Source organism: Patagioenas fasciata, chromosome 7, assembly GCF_037038585.1.
Source record: "Patagioenas fasciata isolate bPatFas1 chromosome 7, bPatFas1.hap1, whole genome shotgun sequence".
NCBI lineage: Eukaryota > Metazoa > Chordata > Aves > Columbiformes > Columbidae > Patagioenas > Patagioenas fasciata.
This window is the reverse complement of record NC_092526.1, coordinates 36,665,900-36,690,244: the sequence shown is the minus strand read 5'-3', so window position 1 is coordinate 36,690,244 and position 24,345 is coordinate 36,665,900. Positions and strand designations below refer to the sequence as shown.

The following is a 24,345-nucleotide window of genomic DNA, read 5'->3' as shown; positions in this document are numbered from 1 at the left end:
TTCTAATGTTGATTTTGCTTCAGTGAGCTGCCTCACCTGCATTCAAATTCAGTGCATATAAGCAATACAAAAATCTCATACAAACATTGTGTCATACTTTAGTTTGCTCTTAGTTTGCTTTCATTGTTATGCCTGAAAGACATAACGCAATGTCCCAGCATAAATTCTGACTCTGTAGCACACAAACCTGAAGAGCAACCTGATCCAGTGTCATCAGTGCGAGCTATACTTTAAGTTCTTCCTGAAAACAAGTGTCTAGTAAAATGTCTTCTAATATTTATAGTTCATATATCCCATTAAAAAAAAATATATATATAAATACATTCATGTATATACCACCCCTGATCCCTGGGTTTTGTTGCCAAACAAATCAGTACTATTTTGTTAGAAACTTGGTTTCATAAGTAAGCTAACAAATTAGTCAAAATATCTATTTGGGAAGAAACTGCAAGGAGAGAAAGCATTCTACTGCTGTGCCAGCTTTCTCACCCTTCATTAAATCCTGAATGAAGAGCAGGAAACAATAAGGCATTTGTCTCTATAGGGAAATTATTAGTGCTACTCCCAGTCTGTCCACTAAAGGCCTAACAGAACAGTCTAATACACCAAATTTACATTTTGGTCAGAACTTCCTGAATTATGAGGGAAGACATGAATGTTTTATTTCACTTTATCTTCTATTTTGAAAACACGCAGCTATTATTTTAATAGTTAAAAAATAATTTGAGAGTTTTAAACTTCCTAATTAAAACAAATACCATTTTCAAGCTGCTCCTCTCTCTGAAGCTTTCTGGGTAACCTGGATTCAACTTTGATATTTGCTTTACAGGCAACATAAAATTTCGTTTTGTTTGGCAAAAGAATATGTTTGTAACTTAGAGATCCAAATGTCCCACTTGCCTGTCTTACTGCCTCCAAGCTATAGGTCAGTTGGTCTAAAAAAAGCTGCTAGAGCACTATTTTCTTGACAAAAAAATGTGGTAGATACGGATGGCATCAATACATAGCCAACAAAGGCAAACATCCAACCTTCTGGTAGGAAGCAGCATTAACCTCCCTGAGAAATGGCTGAAGACCAGTTTTCAGGCTGGTACCCAGTTTCTGTTTCCATGTTATTGTAGGACTCCAGCTAAGAGACAGAGCCCATCATACGCTCCACCTTGAAAAATAGTGATCAGAAGAAGAACTACACGCACAGCCTGTCTATACACATTTTGAGAAAGGCAAGAACACTGTTCTAAAACGCAACCACAAAAATCACATTTAAAATACAAGTTTAAAATATGTTCCACGCACCTGGGTAATTATTGCTGCTTTTTCTTGCAACTGGGCTGATAACATTTCGTGCTCCTTTTGGTGAGCAGCCTGTGCCTTCTCCCTCTCCTGCATCAACATCTGCTCCTTGTCATGTAGCAATGTCTTTTTTTCAGCTTCAAATTCATCCTGCAGAAGTCACATATACTTTGATTTACAGAGAGGAAAAACAACGACAACAAAAAAACACACACACCGAAAAAACTCCTACAACCAAACCCCTTCACCTCTTTTTTCCTTTTCTTTGAATGTGTATTTTATCTCTCAAATTAACTAGCAGTAACTTACATAGTTAACACACCTCCTATGAACAACATTGTGCTGAAACCATGATTTAAAAATAGTTCAGCAGGTAAATGAACTATGTGAATGAGCTCACTGAGACCTGGGTCCTTTCAGTCTACTGAGATAGCGATGAGGAACAGAAAACAGATGGACAAGTCAGGACACAGACGAACAGAAGCCACTTCAGCAACTGCAAGTAGTACAAGCAAGGAAGAGCTCTAATTTGGATTGTCTTTTTAAAATCCTGTGGCTGGAGAACAAAAATGTACCCCAATCATTCTTTTTCAGGAAAACATGCTACCAGTGCATGCTGTGCAGTTCATTTGCATCAGACCCCACCTTCAGCTGTGCAATCTGCTGGTCAAGCAGCACCTCCGACTGACACTTGAGCAACTCAATCTCCTCCTGGAACTGAAGCTGCTGCTTCAATTTTGCCTCCTCAAATTGAGCCAGGAGAGCTGTCCGCACAGTTTCCACTTCAGAGGCCGATGCAGAAGCGTACATCTGCAGACAAGTAAGCAATATCAATATTTTAGCCATAATGTTATAATAAAGGAAAACATAAAACCAAACCAAAACCATCAAGCTCAGGCAAATTCTTAAGAATATTTTCACAATATTTCTCTCCAATCCTCAAGGCCACACATAGCTGCTGTCTATCGTCATGCTGGCTATAGAAAAAAAAAAGCAAGTAGATAAAAATAGATAAGAAGCAACATGGCATTGGGTACCAACTATCTTCTGCATTCACGAGAGCATCAGGTCAGGCTCGCTACTTGCTCTTTCCAACAGACATTGGTCTCAGCGAAATTCAAAGAAATAAAGAAGAAAGAGGGGAAGAAAACACACAGGTAGAGTATATTTTGTTAAGATGCAATTTCTCTTGTTCAAATGGGATTAAATGCTATGCATCTCTATTTAATGCAATTATCCTATGAGATACAACAGAAGTTGATCAAAAATATCAGAGAAAGGTTTGGCATTTTTGTTTGGTGGTTTGTTTTTTTTTTTTCTTAATATCTTCTCTAAGAAGAGCCACTGTAGTCATCAGAATACAGATAAATCCTGTTCCTAGGATGGAGGACTTAAAAATTGAATAATCACAAGAACTTCCCACAAAACTGCCTTCCCAGGCAAAGCTATTCTTCCAAAAATAAAGAGCGTTTGCAATGCACTCCAGCCAGCTGGAAACCGCTACCAGCTCCAAGACCTGACAGTCCACAGGAACACAGGAGATCTCCTCAAACTAAGTGGTTTTTGTCAGTTGCATCAAATAATACAGATACAGCAGTGACTAGGGAGTTATTTGGCACATTATCCAATTTTCAAATTAGTATGTGAAAAAGCAAAAGCAAGTTTATTTCAATGTATGTTCGTTGGTTATAGCTGGATAAAGCTCATTTTGTTTGTGACTTGAATGTAATACATAATACATAAAAGTACAAAGTCTCAATCACTTTTGGCTGCTTACATCAATGGAAGTCAGATTGTATAAAAGATGAATAGATCTTATTCCATTTCAATGTTTAAAGATTAAATTATTAAATTCTTAGTCTTCACTATGAAAGTAGACGAAATCAAGCTTACACTCCCAACAAGAAGAAATGGTAAAGCTTTAAGGGCAGATAGGAAAATTTCCAAACCTCACTGAGAAAACATATTTGGAAGAGCATTACCTACTGTAATCTCTCCAGGAAAAGAAGAAATCAATTTTAGTCAAGGTTGTTCACTTACAAAAGCTTGAAGTGAGTGGTTACTTTCCACAAATGGTTAAGGATCTAATTTATTACCCATTAGTTTTCTAGCAAAATTGCAGCTTTAAAGTTCTGAATTAAGCAAGGCAGGAACTCAAAAGAACGCAAGCCCATTCCCAGCGCTCCCCCCAGTAAAGCAAGCACTGCAAACCTGGATTTAAATTTTAAAATTTCAGGCTAACACACATATATGAATTCTCTTAAGTCCTTTCAGATAAAGCAAAGCTTAAAAATGTTGACTGTGTCTCCTCTTATCTACTGGCACTACCTAAAAAAATCCCCAAAGCATCTAAATAAAGCCTTACTTCTAAGCTTAATAACACTGAATTTACTTTATGTTAAAGTATGGATTATTTTTGGTTTAGGTATTAGCAACATTCTGACCTCTTGCTCATGTTCATGTTGTGCTTTTAGTTTCCCCAGTTCTTTTTCCAGCTCCATGGAGTATTCTTCCTTATGTTTCTTAATTTCTGCCTCATGAAGATCCTGAAGTTCTTGGAGTGCTTTTCTGTGCTTTTCCTCCATATGCAATACTTCCTCACGTAATATATCCAGGGCCAGACGTTTTTCTTCTTCCAGCAACCTCCTTTGATTTTGAAGGGCTGTGTTCAAATCATCCTATGGAGGCGTTAATTAAAAAAGGGGAGAAAAAAAATTAAGTACAAATATTTTTGTAATCTGTTTGTAAAGCACATGTCCTGCCTTATCAAAGCTTTTTAAGTAAACATGAACAATATTGCTGCATGAATGATGAGCACACATCCATATAGACACACTCTATATCATTGAAATGGGTTTATTTTTCCTATCTAGTAAGAGTTTTGTGAACCCCCTCCTTTTCCCTCTATCCATGACAGCACTCCCCATCAGCACAATCTTCTACTTCTTTATTTGAAGTTCTTTACACTCAAGAACATTTAAAATATTACTTAGCAACGATAAAACCAAAGGAAAATACTCACTTTGCTCCCCACAAGACCTTTCTCTTCACCTTTGTGGGCACAGGAATAATAATAATATATAATTGTGAAGTGGGCACAGAGACAAGTCTGAAAAACAGTGCATGTCTCCCTAGAAGGCTCGGAAGTTTTAGCACTGTTCTAAGCCTTCTTACCTCTTTGACTTGGAGTCTTGGGATCATTTTTTATCCCTCTGTACTCTGAAAGAGGTCACACTTCTGCCCTATTCAAGGGTAAAGCTACAGACCCCTGTTAGATGCTCTAAGACAAGGTCCACTCACAACTTGCTCCTAAAATCCCATCTGGGACCTTCAGAAATACCTTTTTTCTATTCTTCCCCTCCACACTGTGCCACTAGGGATAACCTTTAAATTCTTCAAGATAACGCTGAACTTATAGAATTACATTTATTTTATTCTAATCGCTTCTGGAGAATTACACGGTAACTATCAGGCAGAGAACCTCTGGGCCACAATGTTAAAAAAATATTTACTTCATTTGTACCTTTCCCACACACAGAGATGGAAAACTCATTAGTCTGAGTATTCGGGGGTAAGGGACAGATGGATTTCATTTTCAGCTTCAATTTCCTATTCCAGCTCACACTAAGGCCACACAGAAGTGCCAGTGCTGGCACAACAGAAGTTGTAGAAATACACCCCAAGAACAAAAGAAGAGGTGATCCCACACAATGGATCATTACATTTCACCTTCTACGCCAAGTTTTCTTTCTGACTTACCTTATGAGCTTCTTCAGCTTCAACGGCCATGGCTTTAAGTTTTTCCATATGAACAGTAGCTAGCTCAATTTTCAAATTATTTTGGGAAAGCTGAAGTTCTTCAGCATGCTTTAATTTCAACATCTCTACCTCCTGAACCAAGCGCGCTTGGTTCATTTTATCCTTTTCGCAGAGCTGTTCCGTGTGCTGCAGTTGGAGCTTCTCAAGAGCCTGACTGTGTTCATCTCTTATGTTCTGAATTTCAGACAGGTAGGATGACTCCAAGGAATCCAGATTTGACAAGTGTTTAGCCTCCAGCTCATCAATTTGAGCCTGGTGCTTTGTCTGTAGTTCAGCAACACAAGCTTCAAGCTGAGCCTGATGTTTACTTTCTAGAGCAGATTTAAGTGTCTCAATTTCAGCTTGGTGCTTTGCCTGAAACTCGGCTGTAAGAGACAAAATTTGCTGCTTATGCTTCTCCTGTAACTGTTGACTTCGGAGTTCTAACTCGTCAACATGTTTCTTTTTCAGCTCTTGGAGGAGAACCTCTTGCTCAGTTGTGAACTTCTGAGTCATGGCTTTGTGTTCCTCCATAAAGCTGTATTATTTACAAGAAAGTTAAAGAATATTGTCAAAAAGGCACTGCTTTGTTTGGATTGAAATAATAAATAAAAACCAAAGAAAAATAAGCAGACCTTACTTAGCATCCACAAATTGTACTATATGTTTCAAATACAGAACTAATTGAAAGCAAGCCACAAATATGATTTCATAGTTACATAATTAAAGGTTTATGCAATGTCACTTGGTCTTACCTGGTTATTGCTAGGTAGACTGGCATCCCTATTAAATTACTAATAAATAGCAAGATCCAAACATTGTTCACTGTCTCTCAGAGAAAATACTGCCATATGAGAGCACCTAGGACATTCTATAGACACTGTCTACACCTCAAATGTGTTGTCTGCAAATAAACAACTGCCATAAGAAACATCTCTCAAATCATCTGGTTAAGACTGAGACATAAAACCACTGTTGAAGTGTATGTGGGATATTTCAGGGCTCCTCCGCACTCACCTTGGCTCTCTAAGGTCTGCTTAAGGCTTGATGCAAAGATTCAGTATTTCAAATGCTGCAATCTACTGTAATCATTAACTACAGTATTTTTGATACAGACATTAACAATTAAAAACTTATTAGTTATTTTAAGGCTAACCACTTGCTTACAGCATTTTCTTACTGTAATTATTTCCCCAATCTTGTTCTATTTTGGGGGAGGAAAGAAGGGATAAATTGGAAGCAATGCATGCAAATACAAACATGTAGTTATTGGAATATTTCCTCTAATACACTAAAAACAATAAGAGTAGGAAGGGAAGGAAAAACTTAGCAGTTAGAACCTTCATGGATAAAGAGAACTGAAGAATACCATATGCGGCCCACCAATCTCAGCATTCAGTGGATAACACAAGTTTCATTCACCAGGAAAAAAAACTTGCTCAAATTCATTTGAATTGTTTGAAAACACTTGAAAAATTTAGAGAGTTTTTCCATTTACATGTCCTGTAACACTTCCCCTCCTGCAAGGCTAGTATATGATTTTCAACTGTGTTGTATTCTTAACTGTAACAAGCAGAACTTGACTGCACTGTGTGTGATTTGCTAGACTAGACTAAATGCATTTACGTGAAGCAAAATTCTATAGTAAACCGTAACGGACAGCATTACTGTTCCTTGGGAGAATAAGCTTTACGTATGTAAAATAGCTGGTGCCATCAAGCGATAAACCTACATCGCTATGACTTGTGAAGTTTAAAATAAGAAAAAGCAACAATAACAATGACTGAACTAGGAAGTGAAAATGCTCTGATGCTCAGGACTTACTTGTTTTGCGCTTCCATAAGTTTCAGCGCACATTCTTCCTGCAGACAAAGCGTGACCTTTTCCATTTCTTTTGCCATGAGCTCTCTAGCTGCCTGCAGGTCACTGTCGTATTGCTCCTGGGATTTCTGCACAGCCTGTGTGCTGGCAAGGTTGTCCTCCAGCTGCTGCAAGTTGTTTTGCTGTTCTTTTACCAGCTTCTCCAATTCTAGAATTTTGGCGGCTTGGTGATCCTGAAGCCGATTCATTTCAGCTTCACGAAGTTCAAACTCCTTTTGTAAATTCTGCTTCTCACATTCAGCTCTGTTTTGCAGTTCTATACGCAACTGTGATAACTTCTCTTCTGCTTGGATTCTCTGGTCCTCACTTTCACATCTCCATTTCTTCTCTTTTTCTTCGTACATATTCTCTATTTTCCGTACTTCTTCTCTGGCTTCCCTTAATTTATTCTTGTGATCCTCAGCTATTTCATATTTTACCTGTGAACACAGTTATTAAAAAAAATGCATAAAATACCAAAACCAAACTGAAGTGTGTAAAGTGAAGATTCTCAGGCACTTAAGGCCTTGGAGAGATTTAATTCTTTCAGTGAAGTCACCCTTCCAAATAAAGTAAGACTGAAATGTCGATTTATAGGTACCTGAATTCAACACACTATTAAGAATTAATTAGGCTAAAGAAGATAAGAAAAAATTACAGCAACGTTCTAGAATTAACACGGTACTTTTTGTTGTTTTCTCCTGGGGCCACTTTTCTTCATTTCAGGGGTTCCACTTAGAAAGCTACGGGCACCTTATATATTTTATATTGGGTGTGATTAAAAATCTCCATTGAATTTCTCCTCTCTTTATACGTTCCAGTGGTATTTTATATGCAGTGTTCAAATCCATGAAAAGGACAGTTATGTGGCATAAAAGCAACATAAAAAGCGTGTAGCATAAAAACAGAAGACAAAGCATTGAATGATTGCTCAATGACTAAAGACAAAAAAAACCCCCACCTCTATAAATACACTAGAGGTAAGCAGGTAAACAAATAAATAGCAAACTAAAGAAACAATAGGGTCACCTCTTAAAAGAAAATCAAAAGCTAATAAGAGATCACAAAGGAACATCAGCATGAAGCCTACTCACAGTGCTCTGTGCCTAATTCTCCACTGTCACATGACATTATGCACGTGCACTGTGTTACTTTTGTCCCAGGACACCATGATGTGCTGCAGGGAGACGTTCAGGATGAGGAGCTTGTGCAGATGTCTGTATTGCAGTGGTACACATATACCTGACCCACATCACTATAAAAGGTGGACTGGATCAACCCTTGAAGCACCTGCCTTCCCACACTATCTGTGCTCTTAACGTTTACCTGCAGAGAAACTAAGCATTTAATACTAGAGTGCTCTGAACTTCCATCTCATATTCCAATATTTGTGTGTAAGCTGAAGCTACTATCCCTAAACCAGACATATTTAAAGATAAGTGCTGCTTCTATCTCCCTCGGGTCTTTCCAACAGATCTGAGCTTGCCCAACTCTATACAAAACAATACTGCAAATACAAGCTACCTTCTCCATTTCCTCTTTCAGATGCTTTTCATTCTGCGCAGAAAAATCTTTCTGCTTAGTAATCTCTTCCTTTAAATGCTTTATTTCTTCCAAAAGCTCTGCAATACGCTGTTTCTCAGAGTGAAGCATAGCGAGCTTGGCTTTGTGCTCTTCCTCCAGCACAGCCACTCGCTCAGCCACCTCCATTTCCACTTGCCGTGCTGCATCTTGAGCACTCTGTAGGCGCAGCTTGGTGATCTCTGAAAAGAAAAAACCAAGCAAATGAAGAAAACACATTCTGGAGTTTATTTTCTTTTAATAGGTCTTATTAATGCACAGGGATAAAGCTGAACATTGTCAGCTGTGCAGTTTAGCTGTAACCGTACTAACTACAGACAGAGAACCTCTTATCAGGATGATTTGGTACCCTGTTCTGCTTTATCACCACCCTTGAAATATATCAGTGTCAGACACAGAATAAAGGGGAAGGATCATGAAACCTGTGGCAAGACCTCCCTCCAATCAGCAACAGCCATAGCAATTGACTTTCTTTTTGGACAATGTAATGGCAGATTTATGCAAGTTTTTCTCCTCTTTTGCTCATACTATTTACATAGGACATTTCCCCAAAAAGCAGATGGGACAAATCTCTAAACATCCTAATTTAACGCGTTTTGATACACTGTCTAGTATTAAAAATAAATAAATGAGGATAAGAAATGTAACTGCAAATTTTAAAAAGCTGACCTGATCCTTTAAAGCAAAAATACAGTGGAATACAGTTAAAGCCATGTGTGTTATACAGCTAACCCTAAGTCATTGTTGAGGCGTTCAAGTGTTTGTGTATCATACTGTGATCCCAGAATTAGGCTGCAGACAAAAGAACTGCCAGGATCCCTTACCTGCACCTCAACAATATATGCATTTCATATTAAACCAGTACAAGGCAGTATATTTCTATAAGTTACAACTGAAAGAAAAGCAGCAACTGCTAAGAAATTACACAAATCCATGAGCACATAAGTCTCCTTAAATTTAGCCATAAGAGGAACTTTAAGATGAACGCTACAACAAAAGATACCAATTACAAATTCTGCTCCCCATAAATACTTTCCTTTTTGTTCAAAAAATTCATCCCAAGATGTATGCCAACCAGCTGGCAAACACAGAAGCAAAGAGAAACATTAGCATTAAATGAGCAGAGCACTATATCAAACCTACAACAGGATCACAGGTAAAAGAGTCATGGAACACAGAGAAGAGTTGGTTCTACTCTATGCAATAGCAGGAGAACTGATCTATTTCATGCGAAGACACAAGACATTTAACATAGCTGACAGACAACACTAAGAAATTTTCAAATCATTATCAGTGCAGGAATTGACAGTGCCCTTTTAGGCATCAAGAACAGAAACCTGATCAACTCCTTTTAGCAACTGATCCACAGTTGTAGTAGGTTTTAATACATAATAACTTCAGGTCACCACATCTTCAGAAGTGCAACTCAACATTCCCATAAAAGTCAAAAACCAAAGTGCTTGATGCCAGAGATTAACATGTATTAAGTATTCCCTATAGCTTAAACTAATAATAAATTGAAAACTTCTTCAGATAAGCCTTTAAATATTTAAAGAAAAATATAAGCCACATGAGCTTACCAATTTACTTCCCAGTGTGTCAAATCATCTTACCTTTAATGTGTTCTTCTGAAAGTCGGGCACGAAGTTGCTCGAGTTCTAAACAATGCTTTCTTTTCATTTCCTCAATCTCTGTTACGTATTTGTCCGAGAGATCCATCTTCATGATCATCAGGTCCTCCTTATATTGCAGTGCAAGGGAAGACTTTAAGGACTCCAACTCATGTCTGTGTTTTTCTTTAAGTTCTACCTGCAAACAGGCAAGTTCTTCCTACATAAGAAATAGGTTAGAAAGACATTTTCAGCTTTAAAGAAACCACACTGAGAAATTATTGACTCAGGGCTGAAGAGACCCCCTCTACACATCACAGAACTTAATAACCTATGAATGCAGTTTCATACCCAGCGAGTTAATAAATAGCAGCAAGAAAAAAAAGCACGACGTATGCATTTCTCATTTATAACTCATATAGTTTTTGTGTGACTTACTAATGAGATTGAGCTTGTGCTCTCTTGCATACGTCATCTGCTTGTCATTCCCTCACTAAAAAATGTTACTTTTTATAATTTAAATAATAAAAATCTAAAGTTAAAATAAAAGGGAAATTCCTTTTGGAACTCTTAGTCAACTCCAAATGAGTTGAGCAAAGTAGTAAAGATCTCAAATCACAAGAAGGTACATGCAGATAGGTGCATAAATAGAGGGACCAAAGTAGCATCTCCACTTGAAAAGAACAGACAGCAATAAAGGCACAACTACTACAGAAGCTACAGAGAAGAGAAATACCATGAATTCTGCACTTCTGTGGAAGAGCTGCTTAATAGGCACAGAATAACCCAACCAGAGGACACACAATTACAGAACACCTTGTTTCACCTGCTCTGCTAGTTCGAGAACTATTTAAAGTTGGTAATTTACAAAATACTTGGCAAAAATAATGACGCCTTAATAAATGTCTCAAATTAATTAAGTCTTTGCTAAGAGCTGGCAATCAGACGTCAGTTTTCATCCAGGTCATGTAATGAAGAGTAGAATTTTACTATATCCAGAGTACTACCTGATGTTGTTCCAGCTGTTGATGTAGCTGACGGAGCGCGTCCCTTCTCTGCTTCTCGGCAGTCTCTTCAAAAACCGTGACAGAAGAACTGAGAAAAGGGTTTAAAAGTTTAAGATTGTACTATATGTCACAAACTAAGTTTAAATTAACTTGCTGACTTAGAATGTAGTTCCAAAAGAAGGCACAGAGCAACTATAACAACTGCACTCATGACTTCCATCGCCACATTTCTAACCACAGATCACCTAATGCCCAGTTCCAATATATTTAGTTGCTAATATCCGTATTTTTTTTTAATATAAAAGATGAAGCCTGCTGTCATAATATTAGATAAAAAGAAAAAGAATAGATCACCTGATGTCCCCTGCTTGATCTTGACTCACTTCCAGCTCTGACAGTGAATATTCCTTCAGTTCTTGCAGCCTCTGATGCAGCAAAGTCAATTCTTCCCTGTAGTTTTCTTCAGCAACTCTTAACTTATTTTCAAAATAAAGTCTCAGTTGTTCCAATTCAGTTTCATGCTCACTTTTTCTTTGCTGACGCTGCTGTTCAAATTCTTGTTTTAAACGCTCTATTTCTTCCACCCGTGACGCACGAGCCAGGAGCTGCTCTTTTAGCTCTGCAATGGAGGCAAAACCAACACACGCGCTCAGAAGTACGTATCTTTAGGCTAAGTCATTCTGTGAAGATCAGACATATTTTAGCTGTTGTGGCAGTAAAACGTCATCCCACGAGCTACATAAGAAAATGAACTTCTGCAAGACGAAACATTCCTGCCTCAGGAGGCAGGAAAACAATGTTCTCTGTTTATACTGCGTTCAGGGAACCCTCCTCGTGACAACAATCAAAGCTGTCACATCTGCTCGTGGCGGCAACCGGAAGCAATAATTTAGTGAAGAACATTTAATTTGCTCCAGGGAAAGCTACCCAACAAACAAAAACAACTACGCAGGAAAACAAAATCACAAGGAAGAAAAACACATTACTCCGGATTACTTTAGTTATTGTTTGGCTACCCATCATTAGCTCAAGTAGCGGCTAGATTATTGAATTAAAAAGAACCATCCAACAACAAATCGAATGCAGTAGTAAACTGCAATCAAGGTTCGTTCAGTAAACTACTCTCCTTTCAGGGAGTGAGGGCAATGGGCAGCATTGCAGTGTATCAATGAACTTTCTGAGCGCTTTCCTCCCCACATTCTGTATTAAAGCAGTAACGTATCAGGAAGTGAAAAGGTTGGAAAAGTAGGACAAAAACCACAAGAGGGAATTGAAAAAATTTCCCAGATGGTTCAGTTTCCCAGATGACTGAAGTTAGCTGAATACCCACAGAATTGACTGAAGATGGAACTGCATTTCAAGAAGAAAAAACGCAGAGAAAAGTATTTGCTTATGCTGTGCAAGCAGTGAAATTTCAGAAGAGTTTATGGAAACAGAGGATGCCACTCAGGAAGCAACACAGCTGATTGTCACAGTGAGATTTTGTGCAGCAAACCAGAAAATGCATGCTTGGCCTGAAAAATTCTCACAACAAACATGCAGACAGAAAGAAGAGAAGTAAGTATGCAGCTCAAGCCTGATCCACAGGGACCAGCTACCAAGCGTGGGGACCAGAGGAATCAAGTGACCAGCAGGGACAAGTAACAACACCAATGGGACAGGTAAGGGATATCCCATCTGGTTTTGCCCAACCAGCTGAGTCTGCTGGCACAAAGCTAACCCAGAAAAGCATGGAGCAGTTTTGAATGGGCACATTGGTCTTAATATCAGAGCAGCAATCCCGTTGTCCAGCTGCTGTGTTTTGAATCCACCACCACGAGCCCTCAAACCAAAGCGGACGCATTGACAAATGATCATGCCAGTGAAGAAAAGCAGAGCAAAACAAACACCTTTCAGATCTCACACACCAAAAGAGAGATCCTCACCTGGACTGTGGGCTTGTGTTCTGGTCTCACCATCTCAAGCAAGATGAAGAAGAAACAGAAAGGGTTCAAAAAATGGGAACATGAGTGATTAGAAACACGGAAAGACATCTGGAAAGGTTAATAAAGATCAGAGCTACAGAGAGGAAATATAGTATTTTCTGTAATTCTTATAAAGTGCTATCTTCTATAATTCTGTAATATCAAAACAGAGATCTGAAAAAGTCATGGTAATGTCTGACTTGATAGAAATCTTATTCAATTTATGACCGAAAAAACAACAAAAAACACCCTCACAAAACCCTATTGTACTTCAAAAGCTTCTTAGAGTTATTTAGCAAATATGAAATTTGATTTACAACAAAAGGCACATGTAATATGCTTCAGCTACGCCAGCAGAAGTGAAGAATGCCACCTAATGTTACACTCCCAATACAGTGTGAACACCTCTTTCATGTACTATACATCTGTTGCACACACACATCTGAGACACGTTCCACTCCATTTCAAGCGAAAAAAGTGTGTCATTCCCAATCAGTACCCTGTAAAGTTGACTGTTTAACTCACCTAAACCTTGAAACAGATATCTTCAGATGTACCAAAGCATATGAAGCCAGATTTCAGCCAGTCATTATTTTTTCTCAATCATTAAAACTTTTTCATAAATTTAATGCAGATACACATAAGACTAATAAAAAAACCCATCAAAACCAAACAAATAAACAAAAAACCCACCAGGTTTTAGGTTTAGGGGATTTGCTGGTTTTTTTTAAACAGAAGTATAGTTATGTAAAGGAAGTGATTTTTAGCCTTATAGGAAAACAACATTATCATTCATTCTGATTTCAGAAGTATCATCTGATACAGAGATACCTTTAAATCAGGGCTTTTCTATATTTAAGAATTAAAAGTCTTTCAGAAGATGGTGACTCTCCATTTTGAGTGCCAATGAAAAAGCATTATATTTAATTCACCTCAAACCTGAAAGGGAAAAAAGTCATTTCTACCTCAAGATATAACCTAATCACGCAGTTTTTAACTATTTCTGGCTTTTTTTTTAATTAAGCAGACTGATCTCTTAATTATATCCGATTAAAAGAAAATGCAGCATAGCCACAATAAACCAGTCAAAGTCATAAACTAAGTGGTGATCTTTACTATGTACCTTCAATTAACAGTCTTCTCAAGTTAATTCAAACTCACTTCCATACTGGAGGAAGATAGGAGCACGTCATCACATTGACCAGCATGTTCTCTGTTTTTTTAAAGTATGTTATACTTAATCTGACATTGCAATGAAAAATGTTTGGTTTTCACTAAAGATTTTTAGAGGGTGCAGGAATAGAGTGGGAAGGGAAAGGAGAACAACAGGACTGAGTTTTTCCCCACAGACATACCGTGCTTTTTGACGCTGCAGAACCAACTAGCCATCCGACACACTTCTGTGACCTACCTGTGTGCTTCTGGTACACAATTAAAGGTATTTCATGCCAATAGTTTGTACTTCTATACACAGAGGAGGCAAAAAATAAAATGCAGCAGTTTGAAACCTACCACTCAGCTCTTGTCGATTCGCTCGGGTACTATCGAGCTGCGACCAAAGCTGCCTGATTTCTTCTTGTGACTGAGCCTTGAGTTCTCCGTGTGTGACCTGAAGCTTCTCCAGCTATAGAAGACATGTTTAAAACAAAACAAAAAAACCACAACCTTTTTAAAACAATTTTGTTCTAATTGCTTGTTTTATACATGGCAGACAGTTCTGTGAGAAATACGTGTAAACGCTTGGTATCAACCAGACTCTCAGGTCCTGACCCAGGCTACCAGAAACACTGAGCAGCATTTAATTGTTAGACCCACTCCCGAGAGAGGAGAATTTGCTCCTTGTGCCATATTTGTCATCATTGGCAAAAATAAAGTATTAACTAGATAAAAACTAAATGCAAGAACCAGAAAATTAAGCATATAAATACAGAGGAAGAAACAGCACCAAAAGGCACAACGACAATTGCATTCAAAATATTTTTAACCACTATAGGATATCCCAGAGTATTTATGTGTTTCATGAGATGCATTTCTGTTTTTCAATAAAATCCCTAAATCCAAACAAGTCACCCAAATGATATATACATAGTCTAGTTTTTGTTATACAGAGAGCAATCAGCCGCTTGAAATTACTAAAGAAATCTTAGTTACCTCCTTCTGAAGATTTTGCTCTTTTTCTTGGCTTTTCACCCTCATATCTTCCAGGAGTTTATGATGTTCGGTCTGCAGCTCTTCTTGTAACTTTGTAATGGCTAATTGGTGTTGCTTCTCCAACTCTATACATTTTACTAAAATTAAAAATGAGTTCTGTTATACCACCATGCTGGTTACTGAATAACCTATCCAACTGCTGTGCAACTGAAACAGAAATGCCTATCTCTAGGATGCTAGCTTACAGAGAAACACAAAAATACTTGAATAGTCCCGTATTTGAAAGCCAGACATTTCCACACAGTGCTTCCTAGTTCTCTGCATCAACCCACACTATCAGCCAAGAAATAACCAACAGGAGTCCCAGAGGAACGAACATCTGCTCTCTGCATACACAAACAAGCACCCCAAACAGAAGTACGCATGCTTGGAACAGGAAATCAAGCATTTCCTCATGGTCTACAAACACAGAATTCCTCCTACAACCACACTCAGCATTAGGCAGTTGAAGAATTGAACAGGACGGACGAGGAAAGCCAAGTACACTCTGTCTTGGTGCTGAGCGCTCTCTGAACCTTCTGAAGTTGCTCCTACCTCTTTGGGCAACAAATCTTGACCTTCCCAGAAAGAATCTGCAATCAAGTGACCACACTTCAGTCACAGGAAGCTGGAAGAGGTGCACATTATCCTCATGGAACTGACTGTACTGATAATAGGTTCAGGCAACCCTAGTAGAGTCAGTGCAGGCTGGGGAGAACAAGCCATTCCTACATACCTGTCCTTGGAGCAACCAAACGCTGTGAAAGCCACCGGCCCTTGGCAGGTCACAAAGGTCATTCTTCAGCCGGTACCCTTAACACTGCATTTCCATTTATTTGAGTATTATCTCCCACGTTTCTCACCTGCATAGCACCTCAGAGGCCAGGCAACCCTGTCTCTTTTCACTTCACGGCACTCCACACCTCGTGGCTCCTTTTCATGCCGTCACTGACAGCAAATCTGACTCTGTTGTGCTCCTCAATCACTATATCAACAGATGTGTCAGACTGTGAGACCTGCACAATCTTTTCATAGTCCTATCTCCTACCTGAACCTCAGCAAAAGACAAACAAAAGTACTTGGCAAGGTACTCATCCAGATTTCATCTTTCAAGTTAATGAAAACTTCAATTATGGTCGTCTCAAAAACATCACTTCCAGAACAGTATTTCAAAAAGTTACTGTTCCATCAAGCCTTAACTAGTCACAACTCAAACGTGGATATATCTCATATTTGCTTTTTATACAGGTTCTAAAAACAGTTAGCTTTGCTGTTGTTCAACAAAAACAAACTTCCAGACCATGGGACTTACTTTTAGACTGTTCATTCTCCAGAGACAGAAGTCTCAGCTCTGTTTTGACTTTTTCTAATTCCATCTCCAAAGTTTTCTGCAGTTCCATCATTTCACTCTGATGTTTTTCAGACAGCTCTTCACAAGTGCTTTTTAAATGCATTTCAGACTCCAGTTCCCAGTCTCTTTTGAGAGCCTAAGAGAGCAAGATATGCATTATTAAATCAAACGCATTTAGTAAATTAGTACTGCTTTTTTTCTCCACCCTTTATTTGTCCTCTACAATAAATGTGTAGTGGACACAGGACTTCTACCAGCTCTAGTTTACTGAAAAGAGTTCTACCTTTTTATGTATGAAGAATAGAATTTGTACCTCTATTGCCTGGATATGTGTCTCCTCCATTTCCAATTCTATTTTCTTTCTCTGATCAACTGTGAAATAAAATATTATTAAATGATAAGTAGAAATACAGATGAGATTACCATTTTCAGTACGGAACTCTGGGCTTGAACAGGTAGGCATGCAGCAGTGTAAGGTATTGGGTTCTGTCCAAAACTCCTGTTACGCTGTATCCCAGTAATTCACTTTCGTTTTCAAAAATAAGCATCTAATACTTAAAACTGCAAAGACAACTCTGAAGGTTAAGGTCAGCTTAATTAGCAAAGGAAAGCCTACTTAAATCTACCCAAAACAAAACACCAAGTCGTCGTCCGTCCGTCCCTCCCACCTCCCCTTTTATTCCTAAATATATAAATGAAAATGCCTAGCAACATCATCTTAGATGCTAGCATTTTACTGCACGTCACTAGTATGTGCTAGAATCATCTCTATCTCTAGAGACACAGCCAAAGAGTAGCAGGCGGCGGCAGCAGGAAGTAGGAAACTTTCTTCAAATTTCTTCCAAAACCACCCAGAAAACAGAGTGCAGGACAAACGCTGTTATCTGCTCAATTACCACTGACATCAATGGATTCTTCCTCCCCAGATTCATTCCAACTTCTTGTTCAGCACCTTCCTTGATCTGCAAGAGCCTGTCAGTCCCCTTCTCACAGCTCCAAAGCACCGTTGCCTTCACTTACAACCTTATTTTCAGTCTTCCAGTAGGAAACGAGAACTCAGAGATTATGATGGTCCAGTAGAGGAAGAAACATCATCTTAATTACAAGATGGTGTCCCAGCACTCAAGTGACTTGGGTCATGCCCTGTCATTGCCTCCATGAAGAGATGTCTTTCCTCTAGATGCCAGCTAACAATATCCACAACTCCCCATCAGGTCTATCATCCAATTCCAGATTCTCCTTCTCAGCCCCTATATTCAAGTCCTCGGAAGTAGTTACATTCATGTTAAGTTCCATCGCCAAAATGTAAACAGCATTGATTTTAAGAACTGCATCCAGACCTCCTCCTGCTCCCAAATCTCACTGTGCCCTCGGTTCGCCGTATTACTGGTGGTAACAAATGGTTTCCTACTCTCGGGTCAAAAAGACACAGCCCTAAAACACTTTCTTCCTCTCAAGGAACGACAACTAAAGGAACGGTTCCTAAACTTCTCTGGTGAATTGCTGCAGGCCTCACCTTTCTCCAGAAATTCCTCAAGCTCTGCTATACAGGTCAGAAGTGGTTTCCTGATCTGGGAAGAGGCAAATATCCCAAAGAATGCCAAGAAAACCACCACCAGGCCTTCAGGGCTATCAAGTGCAGCTTTCCACTTGCTGATGTCAAAATACAATCCTATATCAAACACATCTCAAAGGACATCCAGCTACAGGTTCTCACTGAACCTTTCAGTTCCTTTCCAAATCCATCCACCAAGCGGTTGAGCCAGGAAGTATTTCTGTATCTTGTCCCAAACACGACAGTGGTCTGTGCTGACTCAAGGCAACAAAATCACTTAAGAAACATGAGGGGTAAGAGCTCTGCTCTTTGCACTGATGAAATTCTTTACAAGAGCTCTGTCTAATGCCTCCTGAAAGCAATACTTTAGTATAGTGCAAAACAGCTACACAAGTAGCAGCAAAACACCCATACAGTTGAAAAGAAATTCAACTTAGGTCTAGACAACTTAATTTTTACACGTAAGACATGCACTCTTGCACATGCCAGTCTAGCTGCTGTCCCTGTCCAAGGCAACACCAGCCACCACTCCAACAACCAGCTCTACAAGAAGACAGGAACCTGTGGAGGAAGAAAAATACTGATAGGGTTTCAATTTCTGGTCCATTATTCCCAAATTCTAATACCTAGTTCTTGCTGATACTTGGACTCCAGGTCTTCTTTTTCCTTCAAACACTGTTCTTTAACCTTCTCCCACTCCAGCTGGTGGCGGCTTTGCAGAATTGCTACCTCTTGAGCACGCTTATCATTGAGCATCTCCCGTAGTTCCACAAGGGCAATCTCCTTTTCTTTTCTCAAGTTAGACTGCGTAAGCTCAAGCTGCGAGGTGTGCATATTATTTAAGCTTAGGCGTAAAGTTTCCAATTCAAGGCTGTGCAGTGTCTGTAACGGAAAAGAGAAAAAGGTTTTTCCCTTCCTTTAATGCAATGTGTTCACATTTTTCAAGACCAAGTTCAGGTTCAGTTGCTTTCAACTGTTAAACCCATCCAAGTTTTGCCTTTCTGTACTTGGAGAGTGTTTCTTCATGGCAGGGACAGAACCCTGAAGATAGGCTGAGACTTGTTACAATGAGATTCAAAACACATATTCATATACCTGCCTCTAAACTCCATCTCCAACCAAATACCTTGAATCCATCCACTTCCTTGCAATGTCATCAGAGAGGAACAAAAAAACTCACCCCAATTACTGTCTATTAAAAAAATGCTTCAGATTTGCTATTGGTTATAATTTGTTAAAAAGCAAAATTCTCAAGTGTTACTGGAGAAGCAGAAATCAAATTCTCCATGCCTCATTAAAAAAACCAAAAGTGTGGAATATCCAACAGTTCGTAATGGCAGCTAAAACAGACCAAACTTTTCATTTCTTAAACTAAACAGCACATCAGTGTCTTGTAGTTAGACCTAACAACCTACACCCTAACATGGGTGTATTTTTTCCATTTTCACTTCGCATTAGTTGAAGTGTTCAAAAACCCAGTAAATATTCAGAGAAAAAACTCAGATTTACATAAGTTTAGTACAAAAGCATTTCTAATTACATTAGCGGGATAATTTAAAAGTGGGAGCAGTTCAGTATTTTTTTTATAAATTTCCTTGTTAAAGACATGAAAAATTACAAAGTCGTTCATTTGGGGCTTTTTGTTTGTTTGTTTTTGAATTGTTTATTAACCCATCAATTTAATCATCCAGTCTTCTTCAGAACCAATGTTAGAATGTAATTGCAATGAGGATCCTGGAAAAATAGAGAAGACAATCTCTCTACTACCACCCACCAAAGGAACACTCCTAATTCTTCAATTGCAGCACTACATACAACAGCACACATTATATGCATAAAAATCAAGGAGCCTCATCTTTGCAACAACAAGGTAACCACTACAGTAATTAGTGTGTTTCTTTATTTTACCTGCGATTGGAGCTGAGCTTGCTCAATCTCTGCTTTGTGCGCAGTTGCCATTTGCTGCCGAAGTTCATCCAACAGCTGCTTCTGTTCTTTATTTAGCTCAGCACGGAGCTTCTCCATTTCCTCTTCATGTTTAGTAACTAGTTCAGAGATTTCGCGATCGTGCTCTCGTTCGTGTACCTGCAGAGAATACTCAGATAAAGAGCTTGCTTCAAAACATGGCTAGTTACCCCCCTCATAAATTATTGAGCCAGAATTCTCCCTCCTCCTGAACACAAATCAAAGACGCCATGGAAAAAACAATCGATAGATTTTTGCATCTCTAAGATGTTTATAAAGCTTAAATGACAAACAACTCAAAGTAAGTTTATTTTTCTGACATGAACCCAATTGCAGCATTTACCTTTTTAATCAAAGCAATCTGTTCCTTCCTTTCTTCCTCCAACTTCTGCTGCTTTTCTGTTTTATCTTTTACTTCAGCATTTAATTCTTCTATCTGAAAACAGGCACACAAACATTTGCAATGACTACCTTAAGCATTCTGAAATCCCAAGACTCCTGCTGTTATCGGGGGTTTCCTACCTCCTTCTTATGTGTCAAACTCACTTTAGTTAATTCGGCAAGATGCTGAGCCTCCATTTTTTGGATTTCTTCTTTGTAATGTTCCACTATCTCGGACTGGGCCTCTTGCACGGCTTGTGCAGACTGGACGGACTCTTGCAAGCGAGTCTCAAGCTCCAAATGAACCTTCTTCAAATGGACAATTTCTTCGGTCAGCTGGCTTTTTTTCTCATTGTACTCAGTACACTTGGCCTTTATTTCAGCACTAAGTTTTTGAATTTCTAGGTTGCTGAGGTTTAATCTGTCCTTGTATTCCAATCTTTCACACTCCTGTATTTCCTTGAGGTTTTTCATTTCAGCATTAAGTTCATGTATGTTTTTCTCAAGATCCTCAATGATGCCAGCATTCTCTGCTAGTGCTTTTTCTGCTTTGACTAGTTCCTCCTCCACATGAGATAATCTTTCTCCTAAGGCTGTTTTTTCCTTCAATAAGAGTTCTAAATTTTGTTCTTTATTATTGATTTCAGCTTTGAGCAGCTCCCGTTCCTTTACAAGCATCTCTTCAGATACGGTTTTCTGACCGAGCAGCTCTGCTATTGTCTGGTTTTTAGCCTTCTGAGCATCAAGCTGGCTTTGCATTTGGTCCCGTTGACTTTGCAAAGCAGCTAACTGACGTCCAAACAGAGACTGCACTTCACTTGTTACAGAATCAGAAGCCGTTTTCTGCTCTTGAACTTCTTTCACTAATTGCTCCTGAGTTCGCAGCTGCACCATCAACATTTCTCTTTCCTCCTGCAGCTCTTTTATCATTTCTTGCCAGGGAGAGGATTCTGATGCTTGTGTTGAAGGCTCTACAGCTTCATCCTCACCCTGCTGCTTTACTAGAGACATTATTTTATTTTCAAGTTCTTTCTCCTTTTCTCTTTGTTGAAGAAGTTCTCTTTCACACTGGATCCGTGCTTCACGTTCCTCATCCAGTTCCACACGTAGGTGAGAGAGTTCACCTGTTACTTTTTCCCATTTTCCAAGAGCTTCTTGAGTCTCCTGACAAGATTTCTTCAAGGCTGACTCCTTCTCATGGAGCTGCTCAGTCAGCTGCACACACCTCTCTACTAAAGAACTTGTCTCATCGTCCTTTACGTCACTGTGGTCACTTATTCTGTTTTGCTGCAGGGAGTTATCTGACAAAAATGAAACAAAGGCCTCTGCTCCCACCTCGGTCTCTTCAAAAGGCTCTTGAACCAAACTGCCAGGATGTGTTTCCTCATCGAGGCCAAAGCTTAATGGAGCAGTTACAAAATCTCTGCTGGGTTCTAAAAGCACACTACTGTCTAACCCATACATACTGCATCTGCCTTCCTCGATGGCACAACCTTCAGAAGTGCTGGACACAAATGACTCTTCTGGTCTGTCCGTGGAGATGAGATATTTAGCCAATATGCCTTCATCACCACTGAAGAGCCCTACTTGTGACAAGCATCCTTCAGAAAGGTTATCTTCTTCATTACTTGCATTATTCTCTGCGATCTTCAAATTCTTAATTTCTTCTAATTGATCCCTTGAGGACTCTGCTCCCAAGTGATGCTGGAACTCCAGTTCTTCACAAACTACCTCACCTTCCCCCTTCAACTGCTGTGGTTTATTCCACATCTCCTCAAGCTCTGCTCTCTGCAACTGCGACACCTGTGGTAAAATCTGGTTTTCATCATGCTTCTGCCTTACATCTAAACATCTTTCAGCCTCATAAAGTCGTTTTTCATTTAATTCCTGGATGAAATAATTCAGTTTCTGAATCTCTTCATTCAAGGATTCTTTTTCTTGTTTATATCGTTGGGCTTCCTTGACCTGCTCTTCTGCATCAGAAAGCTGAGACTTAAGGCCATCAATTAAATCCTTGTATTTAGTTTCAATTTCAGATTTTTCTCTTTGGAAGTCTTCCTGTTGATTTTCAAGTTTCTTTCTCAAATTTTCTTTATTAATTTCAGACTCACGAAGACTATTATTTAAGTGAATTATTATGCCATTCAAATTCTGAACGTGTTCTTCAGAATTCAGAGAACAGAGTTCTTTTTTTAACTGTTCGAGTTCGTTCTTATATTTTAAAATCATTTCTTCTTCATATACCTGCTTGGCTTCTGCAATCTCTCTTCTGTAGCATTTCTCCAGCTCAGCCTTCAAGTTCTCCAGCTGTCTGCAAATATCCTTTTCATGACTGATTTTCAGTTCTTCAATACGTTGCTGTTCTTTCTTTTTGGACACAGCTATTTCATTTTTTAATTCTGTGATTTCTGAGTCCCGGAGAGAAAGGGTATGTTGTAGTATAGACAAGCTAAATCTTTCCGATGTTAGTAGATCTTGAAGACTTTTAATATGCTGTTCTTTTTCTCCTATGTTTTTGTGTAGCTGTTGCATTTTATCTTTCATATCCTCTTCCATTCGGGCAAGCAGATTTTCTTTATCTTTGGTATTCTTAAAAATAAAATAATACATATGAAATAAACCGTAGAAATATGACATGGTTTAAATTTCCTTAAGGCTTGTGCTTTTAATGTATCTTCACAAATATCATTTTCCATTAAGTACAGGGTGTATCACTGGCTTAGTCAACAGGATTTTGAAGCACATCCTTGAGAGTGGAAAGTATCACTGAACCACTCTTCAGATACAGTAATAAATATCAAATTGTCCAAGCAATAAACAAATGATATGCCACTGACTCCATAAAGAAAGAAGATCGTGGCTTTCTCAAACTTTAGGTATTTTGATTTAGAAAAAAAACAAAGTTACGGACCCCTCTCCATCACACATCCATTTGCACAGAGAAACCACCAAACAATCGTGTCAAATTTTGACTCACTTATAAGTTTAAGGCTTCTACCTATGGTATCGCTGGTTACATGATTAAATGAAATCAGACCTTCTAAGCTGTTCCTTTAATATATATTAGTAATCGCAAGCCCTATAAACTTGTTCCTAAAGAAAAAGACTTTTTTAATGACCATGCTGCCACTACAGCAGGTGAAAGTTATCACCAAATTGGAAATACACATTATTAAAAATAACCTGCTATGTGTTTTTAATTTGAACGGAATTTCTTTATTCATAATGCTTGTTCCTGGAATGATTATATCAAAATATTCCCACATAAGCTTTCCACATTGTTTGGTATCCAAGACTGAAATGACTACAGATACAGTTAACTTTTACTTCCTAGGTGTTTCGAGTTCACACAACAATATTGTTACAGGCTTACACAGCACGTCCAGCAACTTTCCCTCTCTGCAAACCTCTGTCACTTATGTTCCCACTTGCCTCGGTTCAACAAACACCACAAGGACAGGAACTTCTTATACAGCAATTTAGCGACAGAGTTAAAGACCAACCCTACTGCAACAGAAACCGCTGGAGTAATTTTAACAAATAAGCAAATTTTGAAAAACCAGAACTCAATCCTTATTTCATACAAAAAAAGGAAAAAAATCTTAAATCATAAGCAGTTATTTTGCCTCAGCTGGATATCATCAACTTCAGAACAACAGATTTTTAATCCCATACTAAAGTGTAGTATCAGGCCTGAAGCATCAATGTTGCCTCATGCACAAATAAATGTTCATTTCAGGGTCTTCCTCCAAAAAAAAAAAAAAGTACCTCGGCTTGCACAGTTGTAACA

The 24,345-nt window shown here is 38.7% G+C and overlaps 1 protein-coding gene across 14 annotated transcripts in view; it reads right to left on the bottom strand.

Annotated features, from left to right (window-relative positions):
• The window catches only part of PCNT (pericentrin), an 85,121-nt gene that overhangs the window by 47,711 nt on the left and 13,065 nt on the right, over window positions 1-24,345 (bottom strand). For 11 of the 14 annotated variants that reach the window (XM_071811414.1, XM_071811421.1, XM_071811423.1 and 8 more), the window contains exons 7-24: window positions 20,721-23,144; window positions 20,518-20,610; window positions 20,118-20,294; window positions 18,836-19,091; window positions 16,968-17,026; window positions 16,616-16,790; window positions 15,265-15,401; window positions 14,626-14,737; window positions 13,075-13,107; window positions 11,504-11,768; window positions 11,150-11,237; window positions 10,146-10,362; window positions 8,476-8,714; window positions 6,916-7,391; window positions 5,053-5,629; window positions 3,738-3,971; window positions 1,939-2,103; window positions 1,297-1,443 (exon numbers count right to left, since the gene is read on the bottom strand). In XM_071811414.1, coding sequence (XP_071667515.1) covers window positions 1,297-1,443; window positions 1,939-2,103; window positions 3,738-3,971; window positions 5,053-5,629; window positions 6,916-7,391; window positions 8,476-8,714; window positions 10,146-10,362; window positions 11,150-11,237; window positions 11,504-11,768; window positions 13,075-13,107; window positions 14,626-14,737; window positions 15,265-15,401; window positions 16,616-16,790; window positions 16,968-17,026; window positions 18,836-19,091; window positions 20,118-20,294; window positions 20,518-20,610; window positions 20,721-23,144 — 5,874 coding nt within the window. The remainder of the gene's footprint in view (window positions 1-1,296; window positions 1,444-1,938; window positions 2,104-3,737; window positions 3,972-5,052; window positions 5,630-6,915; window positions 7,392-8,475; window positions 8,715-10,145; window positions 10,363-11,149; window positions 11,238-11,503; window positions 11,769-13,074; window positions 13,108-14,625; window positions 14,738-15,264; window positions 15,402-16,615; window positions 16,791-16,967; window positions 17,027-18,835; window positions 19,092-20,117; window positions 20,295-20,517; window positions 20,611-20,720; window positions 23,145-24,345) is intronic. The other 3 variants (XM_071811418.1, XM_071811422.1, XM_071811428.1) reach the window with 1 other exon arrangement.